Source organism: Trifolium pratense, linkage group LG2 (genome assembly GCF_020283565.1).
Source record: "Trifolium pratense cultivar HEN17-A07 linkage group LG2, ARS_RC_1.1, whole genome shotgun sequence".
NCBI classification, from domain to species: domain Eukaryota; kingdom Viridiplantae; phylum Streptophyta; class Magnoliopsida; order Fabales; family Fabaceae; genus Trifolium; species Trifolium pratense.
The window spans coordinates 47,162,034-47,186,369 of NC_060060.1; the positions used below are offsets into that span (position 1 = coordinate 47,162,034).

Sequence of the window (24,336 nt, forward strand, 5' to 3'; positions counted from 1 at the left end):
AAAAGTTAATCCTAATAGCTTTTTTAGAATCTATTTGTTTTTAAAACTATTGTTCAAATTTTGTTTTTTTTAAAACTAAGAAACCTAAGTGTAGAAGCTTCGAATGTTATGAAAATAATTTTTATGATAGTAAACAAAAGGAATGTAGCTTTAAATTTTTTAAAAAGAAAAACTCGAGAAAAAAACCTCTAGATTTTTTCAATTTTTTTTTTAACCTAAAACTTTCTTCCATCAAAATAAGTTTTAACTTTTAACCACAATTTAATTAACCAAACGCAACAACAGCACTCCTAAGCGATTTACTTTTATATTTTGTACAGAAAAAATCTTAACCAAGGCAGCAAGGCTTAGAATATAGGGTGGTTTTGGTTTAACTTTAAAACAAGTTTTTTTTTTAAATGATTTTTATGATTACTTAATTACATATAGTAAAAGTTATTTCAAATTTATCTTTTTATAAATTAAAAGAGTGATTTTGACATTCAATAACAATTAGTAAAAAATGATTTTTATAAATTAAAAAATTTATCATAATAAAAATCTTTTTTTTTTTTTTTAAAAAAAAGCTATCATAAAAAATGATTTTTATTGAAAAGCTATTTAAAAAAAAAAGCTATCACAAAAAATGTTTTTATAAATTAAAAATGATCTTGACATATAGTAAAAAATGATTTTTATAAATTAAAAAATTTATCTTAATAAAAATCTTATTTTTTTTTAAAAAAAAAAAACTATCATAAAAAATGATTTTATTGAAAAGCTATTTAAAATAGATTCTTTTTTAGCGATTTTTAAAAAATGATGAAATGCGTAAATTGACATTTTAAGAGAAGCTATTGAAAATAATGTTTCTGTTGAAGTTTTATAAAAAAATTATTCGTTAAATTTAACAAAAGAACAACACACTATAAAAATCATTTTTAAGAAAAGCTAATAAAAAATATAAAATATAATCATGCATTCAAGAAGATAAACAACCAGCATCAAATTCATGCAATGAAGGTGAGACAAATCTGAAATCTATCATCATGCAAAAAATTCACATAAAGTAAAATCCAAAAAATTTCCTCACAAAAGAAACCCTTATTTAAGTCTCAGCCTTTGCCAACTTTTGATATCAAATTCTTCATCATGCAACTCCAAGAGCGTTCTTGATCTTCTGAATAGTGCATGAGATGATTTCATTAACGGTAACAATTGATTCATTTGTCAGCTTGCTTGATTGACGGCTGCTGATCAGCAACATTTGTAATCCAACCGTGAGCAAGCATCCGATGTTGCCACCGCTGCCACTGCTGCCACTGCTGCCACTACCGTCACTTCTGACCATTGTTTTGTTACTTGAATTGCCATCTGGAAGAATTGAAAAGCCGGAAGGCAAAACCGGAATAAATGAAGCATCTTCACCATTACTCATCACCATGTTGTATTGCATACTAATCGGAGAATATATGACCATTGCGCCAGAGCTATCGATCCATGAATCTTGTAGATATAGAAAGTTGCTCTTGTTTCCTTTACCAGCCTAAACATAAACAAAAAAAAAAAAAATCCAAATGTAAAGTGATAATTTTCTTTTAATGCACAATTAATATAAACATCCAAGTTAATTAAGTTACATTTTGGACATTTGTGGACGGGTGTGAGATTTGAGAGGTGTAAATAGTAATCTAAATAAACACTAAGCATTTGAAATGGTTGGCTCATAAACATAAGGGGAAAATGAGCACTTACAGCAGCACCAATGATAGAAACTGAATCTCCAAATTGTCCTTTAGGAATGCGGACTATCTCCTCCATTGATTCGCTGTTGGACAAACCATCCCACCGACCTCTCATTCGTGCATCACGGAGGAAATAAAACATCTTTTGCCGTGACACCGGCATCCAAACAGAAGTTGAAGCACGATTGCACGATTTTCACCAGAGGCATCCTGAATTAACCGGGACATGATTCTCCTGTCGTTGTTGGCCATGTTACTAATGTGAAGGATGTCCCACTTGCAAGCTGACGAAGGACAAATTCCGGACATGAAGCTATCAGACATCCGCTGCGCGAGCATTAAAAAGCCACTCTTGCCAGATGGGCTTATGTCTGGAAAAGAAACATGCCCATCAAAAAGTGTTAAGCTATAGCACAAACACTTTAGATTGAAGGCGTATTTGATGTGTGACATGTGTCGGTGTCCAACACCAACATGTCACCAACACATTCTACATTCAATTATTATCAGTGTCGACGTGTCATACCTGCAGGGTAATCAGATGGTACGGTAAACATTGGGATGGCAAGAGATTCACAATGCCTCTTGAGAGTTGCAACCCATCTATGAGCACCAAATGCGATGCCGGAGTTAACCAGTGGACGGTAGATTTGGTGGACAGCACTCTCATCATATTGAGAATGATCCACCCAAGTTATCTGCAACAATTTTTAAATTAGCTTCAGTCAATTTTGTTTATTACATAAATTAGATAAACTATAGTTTATACTTGATGACAATAACAGAAATGTTAAAACCTATGATACACATTTCAAAAGTGCTTCAAATTACAAGATTGAGCAGAAAGTACACAACATAGTTATATAAGCAAAGCTTCAAATTACTAATTAAGATGCCAAACCAAACAGAAACAAAGCTTCAAATTACTATTAAAACTACGTAAACTTTGAAGTTATCATATTAAAATAGAACTTTGGATAATACAAAAACAACTAGACAGTATCTTGTGCATTAATTAGTAGCTAGCTAGCTAGATTGGTTATTTAAAAAGGTGGAACAAAGATTTGATTCAAATTGAAAATTCAAGATACATGAGAATCAATACTCAGTAGTATAAAAACATATTTAAATCATAGGAAAATTAATGTTTAAAATTTGTATATAGATAAGCAGTTACCTGGCAACCATAAGGCATATCCTCCAAAATACATCCAGACGGAAGCCTCTTACAGCTCAAGTTAGGGTTTCCATTGGGACCATCACGATAAAAGTCGATCGGAACATCAACAACAGCCCACTTATTACCTTCAGCATGCTGCTTGCAAAACCTGATGAATCTATATTCTCGAACCGGCACCAACGGAGTAGGCAATTGAATCTCAGCATGCATCTGATCAACAGCATAATTAATTCCAACTTCCATCCAAATATAAAAAAATCAAGCAAATTAATACAATGAAGATCAGACAGATCCATACCAGTTGCATAGATCCATTTCTGGTTCCATTAATTCCATTAGATAATACATCTAATGTTTTAGCTTTAGCAATTATATATGAAAACATCTTCGACCACCGATCCTATAATATCATAAATCATGGTTTACAATAAATCTCAAGTAAATCAGTTAAACTTGATATAAAATCAAGACAGTTAAATTCCATACCGCATCAAGAAATGTTTCGATCAGTGCAGCAGTGTTGGTGCATAATAGCACAGTATTTCTTGAAGCTTCAGCTACAAAACCATTTGGTTTCGGAGTATCAATAGGAGAACGAATCTTTTCGTACTCGTCGCGGTTGAGAACTTCCCTCCCACTCTCCAGAGACTTGATCCAAAGATCGGAGTCAGGTTGAGCCAACTTGATAACTTCATCTATAGCAGCTGATGCAAGATCTATAAGCTTAGATCTCTCGTTCTCGGTATCATTTCCGATCATTTCAGAAGTTGGTGCAGTTTCCATAGCTCCATTTTCCATAGCTTCCTTCTTCACACTGTTCTCAGCTCGGAGCAGCTTCTAGGTTTTTTTTATTCTGCGGTGGGAGTGAGATATGTTTTTTTGTTGGTGATTTTATCTTAGTATTTATATCAATTTCACAAAATACAATTTATATTTTGTAATAATATTTTTTTAAAATTAATTTTTTTTTTTATTTTATTTACAATGAGCTGGGAATCGAACTCAAAACCTACAACATACTACCCAAATCCCCAACCACTAGATCAAACCTAATGACTTTAAATAAATTTAAAACTTTGATTTTGTTTGGATTTTTTTCAAAGCAATAGCAATAATTGTCTTTACTAAAATTCATGAGCTACTTTGTGTCAACAAAAAAAAATTATGAGTTACTACGTCGGTTTGTCTCTCGTAGAAAACTCTAACAACAGGTTGGAAAAGTAAATAAAAAAAATAATGTTTACGATCTCTAATAATATGAATAAACTGAGATAAATCATGTTGTACTATGTTGAAGTTGTCAACAACTGTTCTAGAATTGACCTAGAATATGACATTATCACGACCACGGTTACCATCCAATCCACTTGATAGCTTGTAAAAACCATACGACGAAATGGCAAGAGATTTTGTTTTAATCGAAATTTGAGTTGTACTCTCGAATATTACAAATACCGAAACCTGCTCTTTTATTCATAAAAGCTAAATCCGAAAATATAAGTAAAAGTTGATCAATCAAAGTGAATGTATTTGATCAAATTTTTTAATTAAATACATCCAGTTTTTTTTGACTAATTTTTGCTTATATTTTGGGACGGAGGGGGTACATTTTAATTTTTCATTGGTGGCTTCTTCCGCATAGGTTCTGTTTGGTAAAAAAATAACGGATAGCTTGTAAGCTAGTTTTTAGTTGTGAATAAGCTAGCTAATTGAATTTGTAGTGATTAGTAAAATTAGAGGTTAAACTAGCTTATAAGTATGAAATTAATGGCATAAAAATGATATATTTGATTAATATTTAATTTTTTTCAAGTAAGATAATAGGGGTAAAAGCAGGGGCGGAGCCCTTCATGGGCTGGACAGGGCCATGGCCCGCCCCAGAATTTTTAAATTTTTTTTCATAGGTATACTTTTTAGGGCGGTTATAAACCCCCGCTAAATAGTCTGTGTAGTTGGTTATATTTTGTTTTGCGGGGGTTTCAAACCATAAAATCCAGTATTTTTTACAGGTTTGTATTTTGCGGGGTTTCAAACCCCCGCTAATGTTACGTCCCAGAATTCAAATGATTCAAATATACTTTTTAATTTATTTTTTTAAGCATCCATTCTAATGTTTTATTGTTTAATAATTTATAGATGTCTTAAAATGTGTAATTTATTTTGTCGAAGTATTCAAGTATATTTTTTTGGAGAAAAAAGTACTCAAATTTTTATTTAAATTAGAGTTTGTGCATAAAAATTCATGTTTGATCAATCTTTTATTAAAAAAATTTAAATTTTTGTTAGAGAGATGCATATAATATTATAAACATAAATACAAAAACTAATTAAAAAGTATGAAGTTTACACGTTTGACATAAAATATATTTCATAATATATTTTTAAAATTTATTTAGGGTCTGTTTGGTAAAAATAAGCTATAAGCTAGTTGATAGCTGATAAGCTAGCTGATAGCTGAAAAGCTAGCTTATAGCTGATAGCTGAAAAGCTAGCTTATTGAAATTAAAGTGTTTGGTAAAATTAGCTTTTAAAGTGGTTATTAAATATAAAATTACATAATTGATAGTGGGTAGTTTATTTTTTAGAGTGGGTAGTTATTAAATTAAAGGGTAAAAATGGAATAAAGTGTAAAAAGCTGTAAGCTATAAGCTCAAATGCTACTTGAAATAGCATCTGAAAAAAACCTATAAGCTAGTACAAAAAGCTTGTTACCAAACACCTCTAATTTTTTGAAACAAGCTTATAAGCTCATATAATAAGCTATAAGCTAGCTTATTTGTATTACCAAACAGAGCCTTAATAAACATGTTAATGGTCTACCTTTTGACTATTTTTGAGATATTCATACTAGACAGACTCTCAATATGATATGTCTTTTTTTTTAGTAATTTTTTTTGCATATTCGATTTATATTTGTAGCGGCCCGCCCCAATTTTTTGGGCTAGCTCCGCCACTGGGTAAAAGTGGAAGAAAAAAATGATAAGCTATAAGGTCATAAGCTACTTGAAATAGCGTTTGAAAAATAAGCTATAAACTCTTTTTTTAAAACTGTTATCAAACAAAGCTTTTAACTTATAAGCTACTATAAGATAGCTTATTTAGGGATTGGTTATTATACATAAGCTATCCTTATGCACCATGCATAAGTTACTTAGTGCACCCCCCAAATTACTTGTGCACCCCCAAATTACTAGCACACCCCCAAATTTCTCATGCACCCCCCAAATTACTTGTGCACCCCCAAATTTCTCATGCACCCCCAAATTTCTCGCACACCCCCAATATGACTTTTGCCCCCCAATTTTATTTTTTTGGTCTCCTCCACATTTCTAGCCTAAACCATTTTGTTGTGGGAATGGTTTCAGAGATATGCACTCCAAAACCATTAAGTGTATAAGATGGTTTTAGAGTACAACCCTATAATTAGAATACAAACAATAATTGTGATTTGAAACCATTTAACCAACATAATGGTTTCCAGAATTTTTAAAACCATATAAACACACATAAAACCATTTTACAATACAAATGGTTTCAGTGTATAACTATCTGAAACCATTTAACTAACATAATGGTTTCCAGAATTTTTAAAACCATAAAAACACACATAAAACCATTTTACAATACAAATGGTTTCAGTGTATAACTATCTGAAACCATTTAACCAGCATAATGGTTTCCAGAATTTTTGAAACCATAAAAACACACATAAAACCATTTTACAATACAAATGGTTTTAGTGTATAACTATCTGAAACCATTTAACTGGTTTTAAATAATGATTATAATTGTACCAAAAAAAAACAATTATGATTCTAATTATAGGTTGTACTTCAAAACCATCTTATGCACTTAATGGTTTTGGAGTGTATATTTTTGAAACCATTCCCACAGCAAAATGGTTTAGGCTTGAAATATGGGGGGTTAAAAAAAAATTGGGCGCACAAGTCATCTGGGGGTGCGTGAAAAATTTTGGGGGGTGCGCTAGAAATTTGGGGGTGAGCGAGAAATTGGGGGTGCATGAGAAATTTGGGGGGTGCACGAGAAATTTGGGGGTGCGCGAGTAATTTGGGGGGTACGTGAGAAATTTGGGGGGTGTGAGATTAGGTGTGAGTGTGTGAGTTGAGATTGGCTAGGATTATTACATGTGGATTATTACACTTATGTATAATAACTTCTCCCGCTTATTTATCTTCCCAAGTCACCGTTTGCTTAGCTACCTGTAGCATCCGTCAATGTCGCCACCAAGTTTGCCCATTTGCATTAATTGAGAAACGTTGCACGTAAATATATCGATGTTACATCTTCATTTACCTCTTTCCAACTGCATAGATTATAATTATCTTAAAATTATTTTGTAATCGTTGAATTACTCACAAACATAATGTCACATATTGAGCTCTGAGGGAAGTGGAACCAACATAAAGAAAGGGAGGGAACTACGCATGAGGAATGTCGCGAAGAGAGGGTTTTCAATCTTTGATCACCAATTTTTTGAACCCAAAACGACACTTAGAATAATAGTATATAAAAAAATTATTCAAATTTTGAGGGATGACGTGGCGCTCGTACTGACTCCCGTTATATATGTTTTGCCCTGGGTTACAAAAGTTAGTGGAATCCCTGTGCACGATCAAGACTTCTCCATTTTTTCTAGTGCAAGCTTCGATGTCTCAACCTAGGGTGTGCATGATTATGGCTTTCCAACATCATGTAGACGACCTTCCATGGTCAGTTTCGAACTCTAGCTCCAATAAATTCATCGTTGCATCTACTCATCAATATAATGCGAAAACCCTACAAAATGCGTGTGATATCCCTCGAAAAAAATCTCCCAAAATCTTGCTTAAAGGGAAAGCATACACTAGTACAAAATGGGGATTTCACGTCGGGCAAAAACCACTTTTCACGTCGGTTTCGGACCCGACATAAAGACTATCGTCGTTGTAAGTCTGGGGATTCTACGTCGGTTCGGTTTTTAACCGAAGTGGTATCCTGATTTTTCAATTATTTTTTATTAAAATTAATGGTGATTCTAAGTTGGTTTTATGTTACTACCCGAAGTGAAAAGTGTGGATTTCACGTCTGTTTTTTATTACAACCGACGTGGAATCTATTACTTTTTTGTGAATTCCATGAACAACCTTATAACTTTCCATCTTGAACCATCTGTTGAAGGCGCGGTTCTAATTTTGAATGGACAGTTACACTTTTTCGATGAAGGTGACATGAAACTTTTTAAAGAGTCATATTTTCCACCTTTATCACACCCTAAAACCAACTTGCAATTTCTACCTCTTATTTCGTTTTTTTTATCTGACCGAGTAATGATAATACTGACTATATTGGCATCTCCAACATTTCGAGCCCATGTAAGAACAACATCTGGTGTAGCAAATTTTTAATCAGTTGTAAAAACATCTGTAGTATCTACCAATATTTGACTTGTATTGTCGATTTGAGCCATATCAGTTAAAAAAAAAAAGAGAGAAAAATAAAATTAGCAAAACTGCTACAAGCCTATACCGGAACACTTTTTCGTTCTTGTTCAACACACCGGAACACGTATGTAATTACCGGAACACTTTTTTGTATACCGGAGCACTTTTTGTATACCGGGACATTTTTTTGTATACCGGGACACGGTATACAACACAATCGATTTTGCAAATTATAAAACCGGAACGATTTTAAAAAGTGTTCCGGTAAGAAACTAGAAATTTAAGTAAACTGGAACACTTTGAAAAAGAATTCCGGTAAAGTTAACAAACCTGAAAAAAAAACGTACCGGAACACTAGGTGTGATCTCACTCTACCGGAAAAGTTACAAAATGACAAAGTGAAAAATAATAAAATATACTTAAATTTGATAAAGGTAGAATGAGAATATTGGAAAATATGTTGGGTAGATGGAAGATGTTGGGGTAAAAAAAAAATCAGGAAGAGAATCTGCTCCCATTTTTCTTATATTCAAACACACTTTAGCCTCACAAAAGTAAAACATTTTGTGTATATTTGGTTATACAATGATAAAAAATAATGTCTTTTACGCCGGCCTAAATTTGTGTTTTTGAATTTTATTCTTTCTTCACAGAGATTAAGTCTTTTAATTTTTCTTTCTTTTGTTGTGATATCGTTGTCTGAGTGCGGCGTTGTGTTGTTAGTCGTCATTGGTACGGCGTTTGATTTCCCGTCTTGTTGCGGTATTCGTTTAGTTTGTATTTGAAAGATCAACTTCAATCAATTGCAGATTCAATCAATAATTTGCGCATCGTTACAGATCCGGAAGCATGGACATTCCAGTGACTTTAAATTTATCATGTTATTTGTAGGCATTATGCCGTTGTATGCTATTAACTTGGATGGTGCGAGTTTGTTCGCAGATTTATCCTTTTTATAGGCATTATCGTTATTTTATGTAAAAAAATGATAAAAAATAATTTTCAATAACTAATCGGTTAAAAGTAGTTCAAATGTTAATTTGTCATTGTATCCATTTACATAAAATTGAATTGAAAAATAAATTTAAATATAAAAGTCACACATATAATTAAAATCTACAAATTCAAACTTTAAAGGTAATTTGTAGAGAAAAAAAAAATATTTAACTTGCATCCAAATTGGAAACGGCATGGATACGGGCTATGAATCTAATATGAGTTTTGAATGGGGTTTGTCATGTTCCCTCTCACCCTGCAGGGTTCTTGGGATATCAATCTAATTATAGGTCAATTATGATAATTAACAGAGGTGATGATAACTTCTGACAGATGGACCAGCTTGTTTTCAAAGGACATATGGAAGGAGAATATAAGCTAGCATGATTTGATGTTACTACTGTTGTGAATTCGTTAATAAAATCACACCAATACGAAACTTGATGTGTGGAGCAATTGAGTCAAGCAACCAATATCAAAGAGTTGATAGAGATGATGATAATAATAATCCAAAAAGCAAGTAAACAAATAAAAGAGAGAAGAGACACAAATCTTTGTTTACCCAGTTCGGTTAAAATAACCTAGTCTGGGGGAGAGAGCAGCCCTCCGTTCCACTAGAATCAAATAAGTCACTTACAAGCAATTCCCAAATTTGGGTTACAAGAATTAGCAAACCCTAACTCTACCCAAATCCCGAATTCCTTCCCGTGATGAAGAAACTCAATTTGACCTAGTCTACCCAAGGTGAACAAAGCAAACAATAAACCTTTGCCCTAGAATTATACCAAAAGAAAACCCATTTGTTCTCTCTCTAAAACCCTAGCCTTTGATGGTGGCAAATCCTTATTGTTCCTTTCACTCTCTTATTTTTCTATGAATAAAGTGATCCCTATTTATAGAAAAATATATGCCAAAAAACTAGTAACAAATCTGTTTTAAAAATAAAACAAATCCAAGTCAGAGTACCCTCCAAGAAAAGATTTTTCCCAAAAAACAGCAAAACAACACATGCTGTCAAAACGCGCTGCGCCTGGGCGTGAGCTCCCACGCCTGGGCGTGAGAAGGCAGATTTGATCCCAATTCTGTACGCCTGGGCGCCAGCTCCCACGCCTGGGCGTGAGCAGGCAGAATCTCCCTAAAAACATGATTTTCTGACTTCTTGTTACCGAGATTTCAAGGCATATCCAACAATTCTCCACCTTGCCTTTAAATCGATGGTGATCCCATCAACCACCATGCTGCTCTCTCCATCTTGAACCTCTATTCAAGATCACCGGCCAAGTCCAAGTCCCACTTGAACCTTGACCTAGGCACCATCCTCCACTTGCTTCCCACAAGCTGTACCTCACCTTCATCCCTCGGAATGCCTTCCGCCCTCATGAAGATCTTGCCTCCCACTACCATAGGATGTTTGGTAGCACCCACAAGATTCACCGCACCCTCTTCAGCCCCCGGAGTAGCTAAGTCCGTCCTCCTGAAGAAACGCTTGTTCCCCACTATCACCGGCATTTTAGATAGCCCAACAAGCTTCACCATCCTTCGACCCCCGGAATGCCTTCCGTCCTCTCGAAGTATTGCTTGGCTCCGAACCCACCCTGGAATTTTAGGCGGTTCCACAAGCTGCAACATCAAACTCCCCTTGCATCCAACTACCTCCAGCAGTCCTACAAGTTCCCTAGTTTGATCACCGTTGCTTTCAATTGCCTCCCTGAAGATTCTCTCAAGGTCTTGCACTTCTTCAGATACAATTGAAACATAACCCACAAGGTCTCCATGGTCATCCCCCTTTGGTTCAACACTACCACCCTCCTCCCTATCTCCGATTAGATAGCCAAGGGTTAATGTTGACTGTCTACCACTATTGGAAGACTCCACCTCAAACTGAGTTTCCACCAAAGTATATTTACCATGATCTCCACCTTGTAACAAGCAAGACCTCTCCAACTCCTCTGAAACAGCCACCCCGAAATCCCCTAACTCTCCACCGTCACGAGCATCATCACCAGACACCACTAGTGCCTCTCCATACTCATAACCCTCATACTCCGATGAGCCTTCAACAACATGAGCAGAATTATTGTCCTTCAACTCCGGACAATCCCTCTTGAAGTGACATTTCTTCTGACAATGGAAACAATTCCACTTGTCACCGCCCTTTCCCTTAGCCTTCCTACCTCTACCTCCACCTCTCCCACTTGAAACGTTTAAGGCATCCACACCGCTCTCCACCTTCAAGTTATTTGACTTAGTTAGCTCTTTCGACCTCAAGGCCGATTGAACTTCCTCCAAGGTAACAGGGTTTTCCCTGCCGTAGAGCATGGTATCCTTGAAACTTTCATAGGATTTAGGTAACGTACATAGTAGATGTAGTGCTTTGTCTTCATCTTCTAGGTTCACCTCAAGGTTGGCTAAGTCATCAATAATCTTATTAAATTCCGCCAGTTGTTCCGTCATGGATTTCGTCTCCACCATTCGGTAAAAGAAGAGCTTTTGTTTCAGAAACTGCTTATGTGCCGCCGACTTGGTCATATACAATGAATCAAGCTTAGCCCACATAGACGCAGCGTTGGTCTCCTTTGCAACTTCTCTCAACACATTGTCTCCGAGGCACAAGATGATAGCACTAACTGCTTTATCATTCAACTCAGTCTTCTCCGCGGCGGAGAGACCCGCCGGCATCCGTGCTTCCCCCTTCAAGGCCTCAACACACTTGTTATGGACTAAAACAGCCCTCATCTTCACCTTCCACAACCCGTAGTCGTTACTACCGGTGAACTTCTCGATATCAAACTTTGAACCCATGGCACTTGATTATCGAATGATCCTTGCCCCACGGTGGGCGCCAATTGTTGTGAATTCGTTAATAAAATCACACCAATACGAAACTTGATGTGTGGAGCAATTGAGTCAAGCAACCAATATCAAAGAGTTGATAGAGATGATGATAATAATAATCCAAAAAGCAAGTAAACAAATAAAAGAGAGAAGAGACACAAATCTTTGTTTACCCAGTTCGGTTAAAATAACCTAGTCTGGGGGAGAGAGCAGCCCTCCGTTCCACTAGAATCAAATAAGTCACTTACAAGCAATTCCCAAATTTGGGTTACAAGAATTAGCAAACCCTAACTCTACCCAAATCCCGAATTCCTTCCCGTGATGAAGAAACTCAATTTGACCTAGTCTACCCAAGGTGAACAAAGCAAACAATAAACCTTTGCCCTAGAATTATACCAAAAGAAAACCCATTTGTTCTCTCTCTAAAACCCTAGCCTTTGATGGTGGCAAATCCTTATTGTTCCTTTCACTCTCTTATTTTTCTATGAATAAAGTGATCCCTATTTATAGAAAAATATATGCCAAAAAACTAGTAACAAATCTGTTTTAAAAATAAAACAAATCCAAGTCAGAGTACCCTCCAAGAAAAGATTTTTCCCAAAAACAGCAAAACAACACATGCTGTCAAAACGCGCTGCGCCTGGGCGTGAGCTCCCACGCCTGGGCGTGAGAAGGCAGATTTGATCCCAATTCTGTACGCCTGGGCGCCAGCTCCCACGCCTGGGCGTGAGCAGGCAGAATCTCCCTAAAAACATGATTTTCTGACTTCTTGTTACCGAGATTTCAAGGCATATCCAACAACTACTTATGGTTGTTGGTTGTGCTATAGTTTGTTTATGCCTTGCCTTTCTTGTCGTATTTGTGATCTTTGGCTGGTGTTTGTCATCCGTGATACAGTTCAAGAAACATTGGTATGTGATACGTTGTCCTGTGTTAGACTTGTATAGATTGGTGTTGTTGAGTTTGGTACAAGTTTTTGTGTCACTGTCATGGGTCTGTTACAATTTCTTATTTTTGTGCTATATTGAATCTGGTATAGGGTGCATGACTCATTGTACTAGCTTAATATTTTTTTATAGGAATTTTATCAACCTTCTCACAATTTAATAGAGGAATTTTATCCGTAGAGAAGATTTCTTAACTGTATTTCACAAACTGTAAGGCATCAATTGATATTAGTAAGAAAGAAATTGCTCTGCAGCTTTAGCCAGCAAATTTTTGGATCTGTTTGAATTTACGAATTTGACTTAACTAAGAAAAAATTGAATGTATTATTGAAATGTCAAGTATCAAAGTGTCTTCACAAGTAGCATTCTTTTATACCTTTGTTCAAATCATTTGAAAGTTTGTTCCTGAATGTTTCAGATTCTGAAATTCAGGATTTAGTACCTACCTAAGGGGGGACCTTATTTTTTGGTTCAAGCAGTATCACTAACTTTGACCATATGTATTTAGCATAAATGACCGAGCTTGGATTACTTAAAAATAGAATTTGGCCACCGTTTGTGCAAAGAAAAAAAGTTACATTATAAATCTTAGATTTGATTTACTGGTGAGGGCTTTAAGTACAATGCATGAGGTACTAAATTCGATCTCATTGGCTACTGTGAAAAAAAAGGTTACATTATGTTATAGTTTTTAGGGTTAAATAAGTTTTTGTTCCCTATAAATATCTCGAATTTTATTTTTAGTCCCTATAAAAAATTTCAGCAACTTTTGGTTCTTCAATTATTTTCTATCACTTCATACTTTTAATTAAACTTTTGTGTACTTTCACATTTTTCAATGATTTTATGTATTCATGTTTATAATATTATAAGAACTCCTCCCACAAAAATTTAGAATTTTTTAACGTATGATGAATTATTTATGAATTTTTATTTGAAAAAAACTGAAAAGTAATATTTAATTCCTCCCTTGTTAAGAAAATTTAAACTTTTGCAAGAGAGATTCATATAATGTATTAAACATGATCGTAGAAAAAAGAATTAAATTAAGTGATATAAATGAGTTGACCGAAAAACATGGACCAAAAATAATGACAGAAAATATTTGAGTGACAAAGTGTTTTTGACCAAACCACAAGAAGGGCGATAACCTCTTAGATCGGCAGATGTTATGGTGTATGGATGGGTAGGCGGAAAGCATGCATCGGTGGATTTGACTGGAGTTTCGCCACTTGTTGGATTGAGAGTTGAGACTTTTACTGTGGGACAGACAACCCTCAAAGTTGCTTAAAGAAAAGTGACCAAACATGAGAAAATATGTTCTGACAATAAATATGCTTTTATACCACTTTTGGCTTCCTCTCACCAGAGGTTGTGAGTCTTCTGCAAGAGTTCAAAAGGTTATGTGAATAACAATGTTGTGTCTCCTAGAGCTATGAATGTTGTTTTTAAGAAAATTGGTTTTGTCATTAAAAAAATATTAGCGACATAGCTTGTTGCCCGTTTGTAATTACCCAATATTTATTTATTCAACTTTAATTATATGGATCGAAAACAAAATTTAGGATATTTATATGGACCAAAAACATGTTTAACCCTAGTTTTTACAAACAAAACTCAAATGAAAATAAATGTAAAGGGTAAAATGTGTTTTTGGTCCTTGTAATGTTAATGAATTTGGGTATTAGTCCCTAAACAAATTTCTTTCAATTTGCCCATGTAATTTCAAATTATTTTCGTTTTAGTCATTAATGTGGCTATGTCACACAAAAACGTTGACATAATCATAATCTTGTTTCACACATATTAAGAAATTTGTTATAGATAAGGGGCGGGTTCGTCACTTAGTTTGGTTGACAACCACTTGAAATATATGGAAATACATGAATAATACTATCTTCAAAGGAGCCATCCCGGACACGTCGTCTCTATTAGAGGATATTAAGCTTTTTTCTTGGCTATGGTTTTCTTGTCATATTATGGCCGTAATGCTTGTATTTCATTTCCTAGTTGGTGTTTAGACCCGGTGTCTTGTATTCAAAGTTCTTGACTTTTTGATGTCAATTGTAAGGGTTTGAGTACCCCTTGTACTCCCTTATAATAATACTCTTTGTTTATAAAAAAATTGTTATTTTTACTAAAGTATCCCTTATAATACATTAAATTTGCATCGAGACTTGTAGTAATGTTAAAAAGTGGAACAACTAATTATGGGTACTTTTGGAATGATAGCATTTAGTAAACTTACTTTTGCTTATATTTGAGGCCAAACTATTTTGTTGACTTTTGCTTATAAATAAAGTCGGAGACGGTATATCCAAAATAATTACACATGAATGAAAGGTAGGCGGACAACAAGTTGCGCGCCGCTAAACTTTTTTACCTTGCCACCACTACAATTTGAAAACTCATCTCACCTTCTTCAAATAGGGATGGCAACAGGTAGGGTCGGGTGCGGGTTTTACCCTTCCCAAACCCGCTTCCAAAACCACAACTCGAACTCTAAGGCTGTTCGGGTGGCAAAACAAAACTCACACCCACACCTGTTGGGTTCGAATTTTTCTACCCAAATCCGAACCCGCAGCAAGAACACGCAAAATTAATTACTTGCCCGATCCCGACTTGAACTCGGCCCAAATTCATTGACCTTTTCCCTTTTCATGACAAGATTCCAACATTCAAATATTTTTTTGCAACAAAAAAACTATAAAATTGTAAATAAAATGCTGTACAACAAATTGAAGCTATGTACTAATTTTTTTTATAAAAGTTACAAACTTTGTATAAAACATAGAATATTTATACACTTATATATACATAGGGATAATAAGTAATTTAACATCGTGATTACGGGTTTCGGGTGCAAGTTTGAATAATCTCAAACCCGAACTCATAGTATCTGGTGTCACTCAAACTCATAGTATGTGGTCCAAATTTAAATGCACATACTGGACACGGGAGAGGATCTGCTCCCTAATATGAGTAATGATAGCCTGTCACTAATAAGAGATTATCGTCGTAATAAAAAATATCGATTCATAGGGACTAATGAGAAACAAAGTAAAATTTTATAGAACAAGAGATAAAATTAGGGCCGAGCATTGGACGAATTTGATTGGGTTTTGGGTCAAAAATTGTTAAACCCTTTTTTTTTACTATACAAAAATTGCTAAACTCTTAAAAACCGCATCATCTTAATTTGGATCCAATCCAACCGTCTACATCTCTAGTTTGTTTGGGTGCCGGGTCATACGGGTGACCGATAGAGCAAATCAGTTTTACCGAGTTAAATTAAAACTTTGTTACTGCATTTAAAATTTCATTGATCAATAAATTTTCATTTTTCAAATAATTTAACACCTAGACAAGACAAAGATAGAAAAACTAGATAAACAAGGTGCAATTAGGGGTAGAGCTGTCAAAAATGGGTCGGGTTGATGGACCGACCGATTAGGCCACGGGTTTGGGCGGATCATGCCTAAAAAAACCTAGCCCAATTGAAACCGGACATTTTTGGCCCATGCCCACGTAGCCCAAATGAAAATTGGGCTGGGCCGGGATAGCCCAGTGGGCTTCGGGACGACCCGTTAACAAAAAATTTATGTCATTTTTGTAAAAATAATATCGATTAAAACATAAAAAATTATCATCTAATTGAAAATTTATTATGAAAAATATAGTTAAATGTGTAAACATAATAAAAAGGATCATATTTACCTAAAACTCTTTGAAAAACTTAGTTTATAATTTATTAATTTGATTTTATTTCTTTTATAAGAATCAAACTTGAGTTTAATTGATATTTAGTGCTGATGTAAAAATTATTTACACTTGCATAAAATTATATTCAATAAAATTGATAATTATGAGGAATTAATACATCAAAATCATGTAAAAAAAGATCGAATAAATGAGAAAAAATAAAATAAAATGGGTCGGGCCAGACCCATTAGCCCACGTGGCCCACACGGGCTGGCCGGACTCATAAATGTGTAGCGCAATAATATCTGTGCCGGGCCAGGCTAGCCCATATATTGTCTGGCCCACTGGGCCGGGGCAGCCTATTTGACAGCTCTAATTAGGGGTGACAATTTTTTTAAATATTTTTTTTTTATAATTTAAATACTAAATATTAAAAATTGTTAATTTTTTCAGATTAAAATTAAAATTTCAAAATAGGGAAATTGAACCCTAATTTTCATTTAACCCCAAATTTCTATTTCTATTCATTCATTCTCTTTATTCATAGCATTCTCTTCCGCCAACTATTCCCTAAGAATCGCGTTCTCAATAATTTGGCTTAAAAGGTTAGTTTCCATTTATACTGAAATTTGCATTGCAGATCATGTTTCTTTGTGTTGTTAAATTGGAAAATGCATTCATTCATGGTTTTGTTTCTTAGCTCAAATTGTTCTTGGTTTTTGTTGTTTGAAGGGTTTTGTATTGCGGTGTTGCGAATCTCTCTCTAACACATAAGATCATCAACAATGTCGTTCTCGCTCTCACTCTCAAGGTTACCTTTACTTCGTTCTAATAATAATATCACAACTTCCACTTTCCTTCATTCCTTCTCATCTAAATCTCGATTCACTCACAATGATATTGATAATGATGTTGATAATGCTGTTTCTTCATTCCATAGCATGCTTCGTATGAATCCAACCCCATCCATTGTACAATTTGCCAAGATTTTAACTTATCTTGTTAAGACAGACACCCATTTCTCAACTGTTATTTCACTTTCTCGCCAAATGGAATTCAATGGAATTAAGCCAACTATTGTTACTTTCAATATTTTGATCAATTCTTATTGTCACTTGCGTCAAATCAATTTTGCATTTTCTATATTTGCCAAGATTCTCAAGATCGGTTATCAGCCGAGTACCATAACCTTAAATACACTTGTTAAAGGTCTATGTCTTAGCGGTAAGATTAAGGAAGCTCTGCACTTTCATGACCATGTGATTGCGCTTGGATTTGAGTTGAATCAAGTTAGTTATAGAATATTGATCAATGGGTTATGTAAAACCGGAGAAACAAGAGCAGCCTTGCAGTTGTTGAGACGAATTGAAGGAAAATTGATCAAGATCGATGAGAAAATGTATAACATAATAATAGATAGTTTGTGCAAAAATAAATTTGTAAAAGATGCCTATGCGTTATATTCTGAAATGATTGCAAAGAAAATTTCTCCCGATGTTGTCACTTTCAGTACCCTAATCTATGGATTTTGTGTTGTTGGTCAATTGAAAGAAGCATTTGGTTTGTTCCATGAAATGGTATTGAAAAACATCATGCCAAATGTTTATACTTTTAATATATTGGTTGATGCATTCTGCAAGGAAGGAAAGATGAAAGAAGCTATGAATTTGTTGGCTATGATGACAAAAGAAGGTATACAATTGAATGTTGTTAGTTATAATACTTTAATGGATGGGTATTGCTTACTTAATCAAGTGAACAAGGCCAAAGATATATTCTATTCTCTAGCTCAAAGGGGAGTGACTCCTGATGTTTGTTCCTATAATGTCATGATTAACGGGCTATGTAAAATTAAAAGGATGGATGAAGCCATAAATCTATTTCAAGAAATGCAAAACAAGAAGATTATTCCTGATAGAGTAACTTACAGTTCTCTTATTGATGGTTTGTGCAAATCAGGGAGAATCTCTCATGCTTGGGAGCTTCTTGAAGAGATGCACGATAGAGGTCAACCTGCCAATATAATCACTTACAATTCTTTATTACATGCTTTATGTAAAATCCATCATGTTGATAAGGCAATTGCATTGGTCAAGAAAATTAAAGACAAAGGCATTCAACCAGATATGCACACATACAATATACTCATGGATGGACTTTGCAAACAAGGGAGATTTCTGGACGCACAAGTGATTTTTCATGATCTTTTGATTAAAGGCTACAATGTAAATGTTTGGACATATACTATTATGATCAATGGTCTTTGTTTAGAGGGCTTATTTGATGAAGCTATCGTCTTGATGTCAAAAATGGAAGACAATGGTTGTATTCCTAATGCTATAACTTATGAAACCATTATTTATGCTCTCTTTGAGAAGGATGAGAATGATAAAGCAGAGAAACTTCTATGTGAAATGATTGCTAGAGGTTTATAATACTACTTAAGATGATTTCATTTTACTTATTATGTGTTTTTAGGTTCAGTTTGATGGTATAATGCTACAATTGGTTGATGTTTTTTATTCTTGACATAATTATATTTTTCTTTCCAATTGCAATGTATTTCCTGTTATTGTTTCGCACTTTGGAAGAGTTGGAAACATAAGAAAAATGTGTTTGCTTGATATGAGTTATCTACCTTTATAAATGAATAAATAAAGGAATGAGAATTATTTAGTGTAGTCATATTTTATTTGTTACTTTATATATGAATCATGAATCATGATCATGTGTTATGTTATAATTAACATTCTGAATGTTGTAACTGTTGAAATAATTTCTTGTGTTCTTAAAAAGAATTAGAATGATAGCTTTTGAAGCACCTCAGTTCCATATTATATTTCATTTATGTTGTTGAATTTGTATTACTAGTTCGTAAATTAACTTCAACATACCTGCCTTATGTTGTTGAACTTAATTATATTCAATCGGTTAAAGCTTTGTTGAGAGGTCAAATAAGAATTTAGGGTGAGACTGTAATTCCTTTGTATAACTACATCCTATATCAGGTTTACATTTAGCTCAGTTTCAATGATAGTATGATGATAACGAAACTGTGCCCTTGTGGAATAGACTAGATTCCATACATCTAAACTTTCAACTCATGGCGCGTCTGCAATGGTAGCTGTTGAATTGAATTGGCTTCTCGCAAAGGTTGGCATAGAATGTGACTCCATTCTAGTCGTCAAGGCCTTCTCCAATCCAGACTTGGTGCCTTGGAATCTCAAAAACCCCTTGGGCACCTGTATCTTCTTAACACGACAGATGAGCTTATTAGTCTCTACATATTCAGCTACAATATCCTTACGATCTACACGCAGAACTCCTTTAGCTCAAATAGCATGGTAGATTTCAGTCACAACAATCTGAATTTTACTTTGTCAATCGAAGGTACAATTGAAAAGCTATGAGTGATTAATGTTTAAAAAGATGTGAGTGTATTTATTTAGCTAGCAAAATGTTCAGCTACTTCATAGATTTGCTTCAAACAGTAGAGAACTTCTACTGATGATCCAGATTGAAGGATTCATGGATTTTCAGGTATTGTTTCTTCGTGTATTAGTTGTTTCAATTGAGAACTGAAAAAGGATCCCAAATAAATTCAGAAGAATGAAAGAAAATTATATTGATAATTGATTGTCCTGGATCATTTTTTCTTCTTTCAATTTTGTAATTGTTATATTAATGTACAGTAGATGAGTATATAAGCACATTTAGGAGTGGAATCGCCGAGGAGGTGTTGTGTTAGACTTGTATATCATAAGTCATTCATAACTACACTATACAACTAAACAAAAAGAGTGGTTAATACACCGAACATTATATTAGAATCAGATTCTAGAAATACTTTATTGTGGTTAAAAAGGAGTAATTGGTTCCATCCTTCAATCTTGCAGTAAAGCTCATATTGTGTATGCTTTGCATTATTTTGTCTGGTGCTTGTTTTCTATTTTCTTCTTTCTATCATGAAGCAGGTGATGTAGAGGAGTGCTCATACATAATGTGTATAATGCTCAAATAGTAAGAAATTGTATCCTGCATGAATGTGGTGTTCTGTTATGTTGAAATCAGATTTTGCATGGGTTGAATGTATGAAAAATGATGAGTAATTTGACATCTTAACAAGGTTGCAATAGTAGTGCCTGAATTATTTCACATTGTTGCCATAAAAAATTAATGCAAGCCATAATGTTAATGATGACATTAAACTAAAACAAAGTATAAGCATCAATGATACAGAGTAACAGAGACATCCAAAAATTTGTGTACAGAATTCAAAGTATAAGCATCGGAGATACATAGACATCCGGCAATTAGTGTATAAACGTCAGACTAAACTCGTCAGTTCTAGTTTCCGCCATCAATCACCCACCGCCAACTTGCTTCTTCCAGGAATCTTCCACAATCAGTTCATCAACTCCCCAATCTTCATAACTGGAAAATTTCGCAAAAACAAAAAGTACATGACATAAAATAAGGATTGAGCCTTGACACGCCTCTCACCCCTTTGCAAAACTTAAGAAAGAAAAGGAATTAAGCATTGTAATGTACCTTCCATCAGGCAAGTAACGACGGCATTATACACATTGTTTGTAAGTTAAGTTGTGGAAGAGATATTTTTAAAAATTCGCAGGACGAGCTAGAAAATATGAGGTAAGTGAAAATAAATTCTCTAAGAATCAACCTAGACACCCATATTGTTGTGGTGCATTTTTCATCTTGAGAAGATTAGCCCAATGGAAGCCACGGGAGAGGAAACAAAATATGATAAATATGAGAGGGTATATTATATACTACATAATGGTGTGTGTGTAAAAATACAAGTTTAACAATAAACACTACATCCAGTGATAAAAAATTTGCGTAATATAAATAAAATTTTCGATTTAAATTTTATTGATTTGAATGTAACTAAAAAAACACACACATATACCTAAAAAAAAAAAATTTGCCTACCACACATGTAAGAAACCCAAGATACTTCGCCTAAAAAAAAAAACCAAGAGACAACAACATCATAAATGAGTTTTCAACAGCCAAATCGATTCTTGTGAAAAATCAGAAAGTGAGATAAACATAGATATAACACTAGGGCCACGTTTTACGGATAGATTAAAAAAACATTGCATTAGATCTCATTTATCATACAACAAAGTAAAATATTTGACGCACCTTCAAGATATCAATTCGATCTAGTAGACCACGTACAAGCAGTTGAGATTGTTGGCTTTGATTGATGGTTGAGAGAAGATGGGGCCAACTTCGATCTAGGGTTTAGAGTTCGGCGGCGGAGGGTAATGAGAAAGGGGTTGAGTGACTTCTAAAAATGAAAGGACTAAATCATTTTAGGGTATTGTCACCTTTTTATTAACGAATATTAATAAATAAAAAACGAATATATATATATATATATATATATATATATATATGTATATATATTAAAAAAATAAAAATTGGAATGAAAATAGCCGAGCTCGTGAAAAAAGATTTAAAATGTCTATGTTGCACTGGTTGGACTAACGGTAGGAACAAAATGTTAAAAACTGAATTTTTTTAGAGTATACAAACATCTTAGTTTTTCTTATAGGAACAAAAAGTTAAAAACATGTTAATTTTAAAATGTCTATGTGGCATTGGTTTAACAAAGTATACAAATTTTAATTTTTCAATTTTAGTCCTATAAGAAAAAGTAACATGTTTGTATATACTCTAAAACAAATTCAGTTTTTAACTTTTTATTCCTACCACTAGTTCAACCAATGTCACATAGACATTTTAAACCTTTTTTTACAGGAGCTCGACCGTTTTCATTCCAATTTTTATATTATATATATATATATATATATATATATATATATATATATATATATATATATATATATATATATATATATATATATATATATATATTTGTTTTTTATTTATTAATATTCGTTAATATATAAAAAGGTGCAATACCCTAAAAAGATTTAGTCCTTTAATTTTAGAAGTCACTCAACCCCTTTCTCATTACCCTTCGCTGCCGAACTCTAAACCCTAGATCGAAGCTGGCCCCACATCTTCTCTCAGCCATCAATCAAAGCCAACAATATCTCAGCTGTTTGTACGTGGTCTGCTAGATCGAATTAATATCTCGAAGGTGCGTCAAATATTTTACTTTGTTGTATATATAATAAATGAGATCTAATGCAATGTTTTTTTAATGTATCCGACCCCTTGTGTTATATCTATGTTTATCTCACTTTCTGATTTTTCACAGGAATCATTTTTGGTTGTTGAAAACTCATTTATGATGTTGTTGTCTCTTGGTTTTGTTTTTTTTCTTTTTTTGGTGAAGTATCTTGGGTTTTTTACATATGTGGTAGGTTGGTTTATGTTTGTCGCATGACTCAATTTTTTATATTTTTTTTAGTTATTTGGGTGTGTTTTTTTAGTTACATTCAAATCAATAAAATTTAAATCTAAAATTTTATGTATTAATGGTTTAATACTTGGGTGCGGTGTTTATTGTTAAACTTGTATTTTTTTGGAATAATAATTACAAGGCCTTTGACACTCCCCCCAAGTATATAATATACCCTCTCATATTTATCATATTTTGTTTCCTCTCTCGCGGCCTCCATTCAGCTAATCTTCTCAAGATGAAAAATGAGCCACAACAATATGTGTGTCTAGGTTGATTTTTGGAAAATTTATTTTCGCTTCCCTCATATTTTCTAGTTCATCCTACGAGTTTTTAAAAATATCCCTTCCGCAACTTAACTTACGAACATAGTTTGCATTATCGCCTCACCCTCATGAAGGATGAGGACACAACTGTTATATTTTTATAAAGTTCGTTATTTATAGTGTGAACTATGTTTGCAAGTTAAGTTGCAGACTATATGTTTTCAAAATTTACATATTTACAATATTCACTACTTAAATGCGAAGGGGATAAAATTAAAATGAAAGGAGCGTGAATTTAACACTTACAATATTCGCATTGAATGGATATAATGTTATGATATCATACCATTTTAATATTTATTTTGGGTCTAACTGAATCCATACCTCTATAACACATGAGATTTTCATTCGATCAAGGTATAATTGTCGATACTCAATTATTGTAGTGCAGTTATCTTTTATTCTTACTCATGTCGTTGCTGCCCGTGTTACTAATGTGAAGGATGTCCCACTTGCAAGCCGACGAAAAACAAACTCCGGAACCGAAGCAATCAGACATCCACCGCGCGAGCATTAACATGCCTCTCTTGCCAGATGGGCTGATGACCGGAAAATAAACATACCCATCAAAAAGTGTTAAGCAATAGCACAAACACTTTAGATTGAATGCGTGTTTGATGTGTGACATGTGTCAGTGTCCTACACCAACATGTCACCAACACACTCTACATTCAATTATTATCAGTGTCGACGTGTCATATATGAGCTTTATAGGTGTTAAGTGAAATTACAAAGTTGCATATATACCTGCAGGGTCATCAGATGGTACGACAGACATTGGG

At 34.0% G+C, this 24,336-nt stretch overlaps 2 protein-coding genes and 1 long non-coding RNA gene across 3 annotated transcripts; 1 reads left to right on the forward strand and 2 right to left on the reverse strand.

The window, feature by feature from the left end:
* Positions 1-1,428: 1,428 nt before the first annotated feature.
* LOC123905936 (homeobox-leucine zipper protein HDG1-like) lies at positions 1,429-3,807 on the reverse strand. The gene is made up of 6 exons (XM_045955745.1): positions 3,391-3,807; positions 3,203-3,304; positions 2,902-3,114; positions 2,251-2,422; positions 1,735-2,095; positions 1,429-1,525 (listed from the first exon to the last, which is right to left on the reverse strand). The coding sequence occupies exons 1-5, from the start codon at positions 3,700-3,702 to the stop codon at positions 1,836-1,838; spliced, it is 1,059 nt and encodes a 352-aa protein (XP_045811701.1). The 5' UTR covers positions 3,703-3,807; the 3' UTR covers positions 1,429-1,525; positions 1,735-1,835.
* A 13,536-nt stretch (positions 3,808-17,343) lies between these two features.
* On the forward strand, positions 17,344-19,449 carry LOC123905932 (putative pentatricopeptide repeat-containing protein At1g12700, mitochondrial). The gene is made up of 2 exons (XM_045955740.1): positions 17,344-17,430; positions 17,558-19,449. Exon 2 carries the CDS (start codon positions 17,611-17,613, stop codon positions 19,258-19,260), a length of 1,650 nt encoding a protein of 549 aa, XP_045811696.1. The 5' UTR covers positions 17,344-17,430; positions 17,558-17,610; the 3' UTR covers positions 19,261-19,449.
* Positions 19,450-20,948: 1,499 nt separating this feature from the next.
* On the reverse strand, positions 20,949-21,813 carry LOC123905939. Its single transcript, XR_006808646.1, has 2 exons — positions 21,782-21,813; positions 20,949-21,259 (listed from the first exon to the last, which is right to left on the reverse strand). It is a non-coding gene; the product is annotated as an uncharacterized LOC123905939 (long non-coding RNA).
* Positions 21,814-24,336: the final 2,523 nt, after the last annotated feature.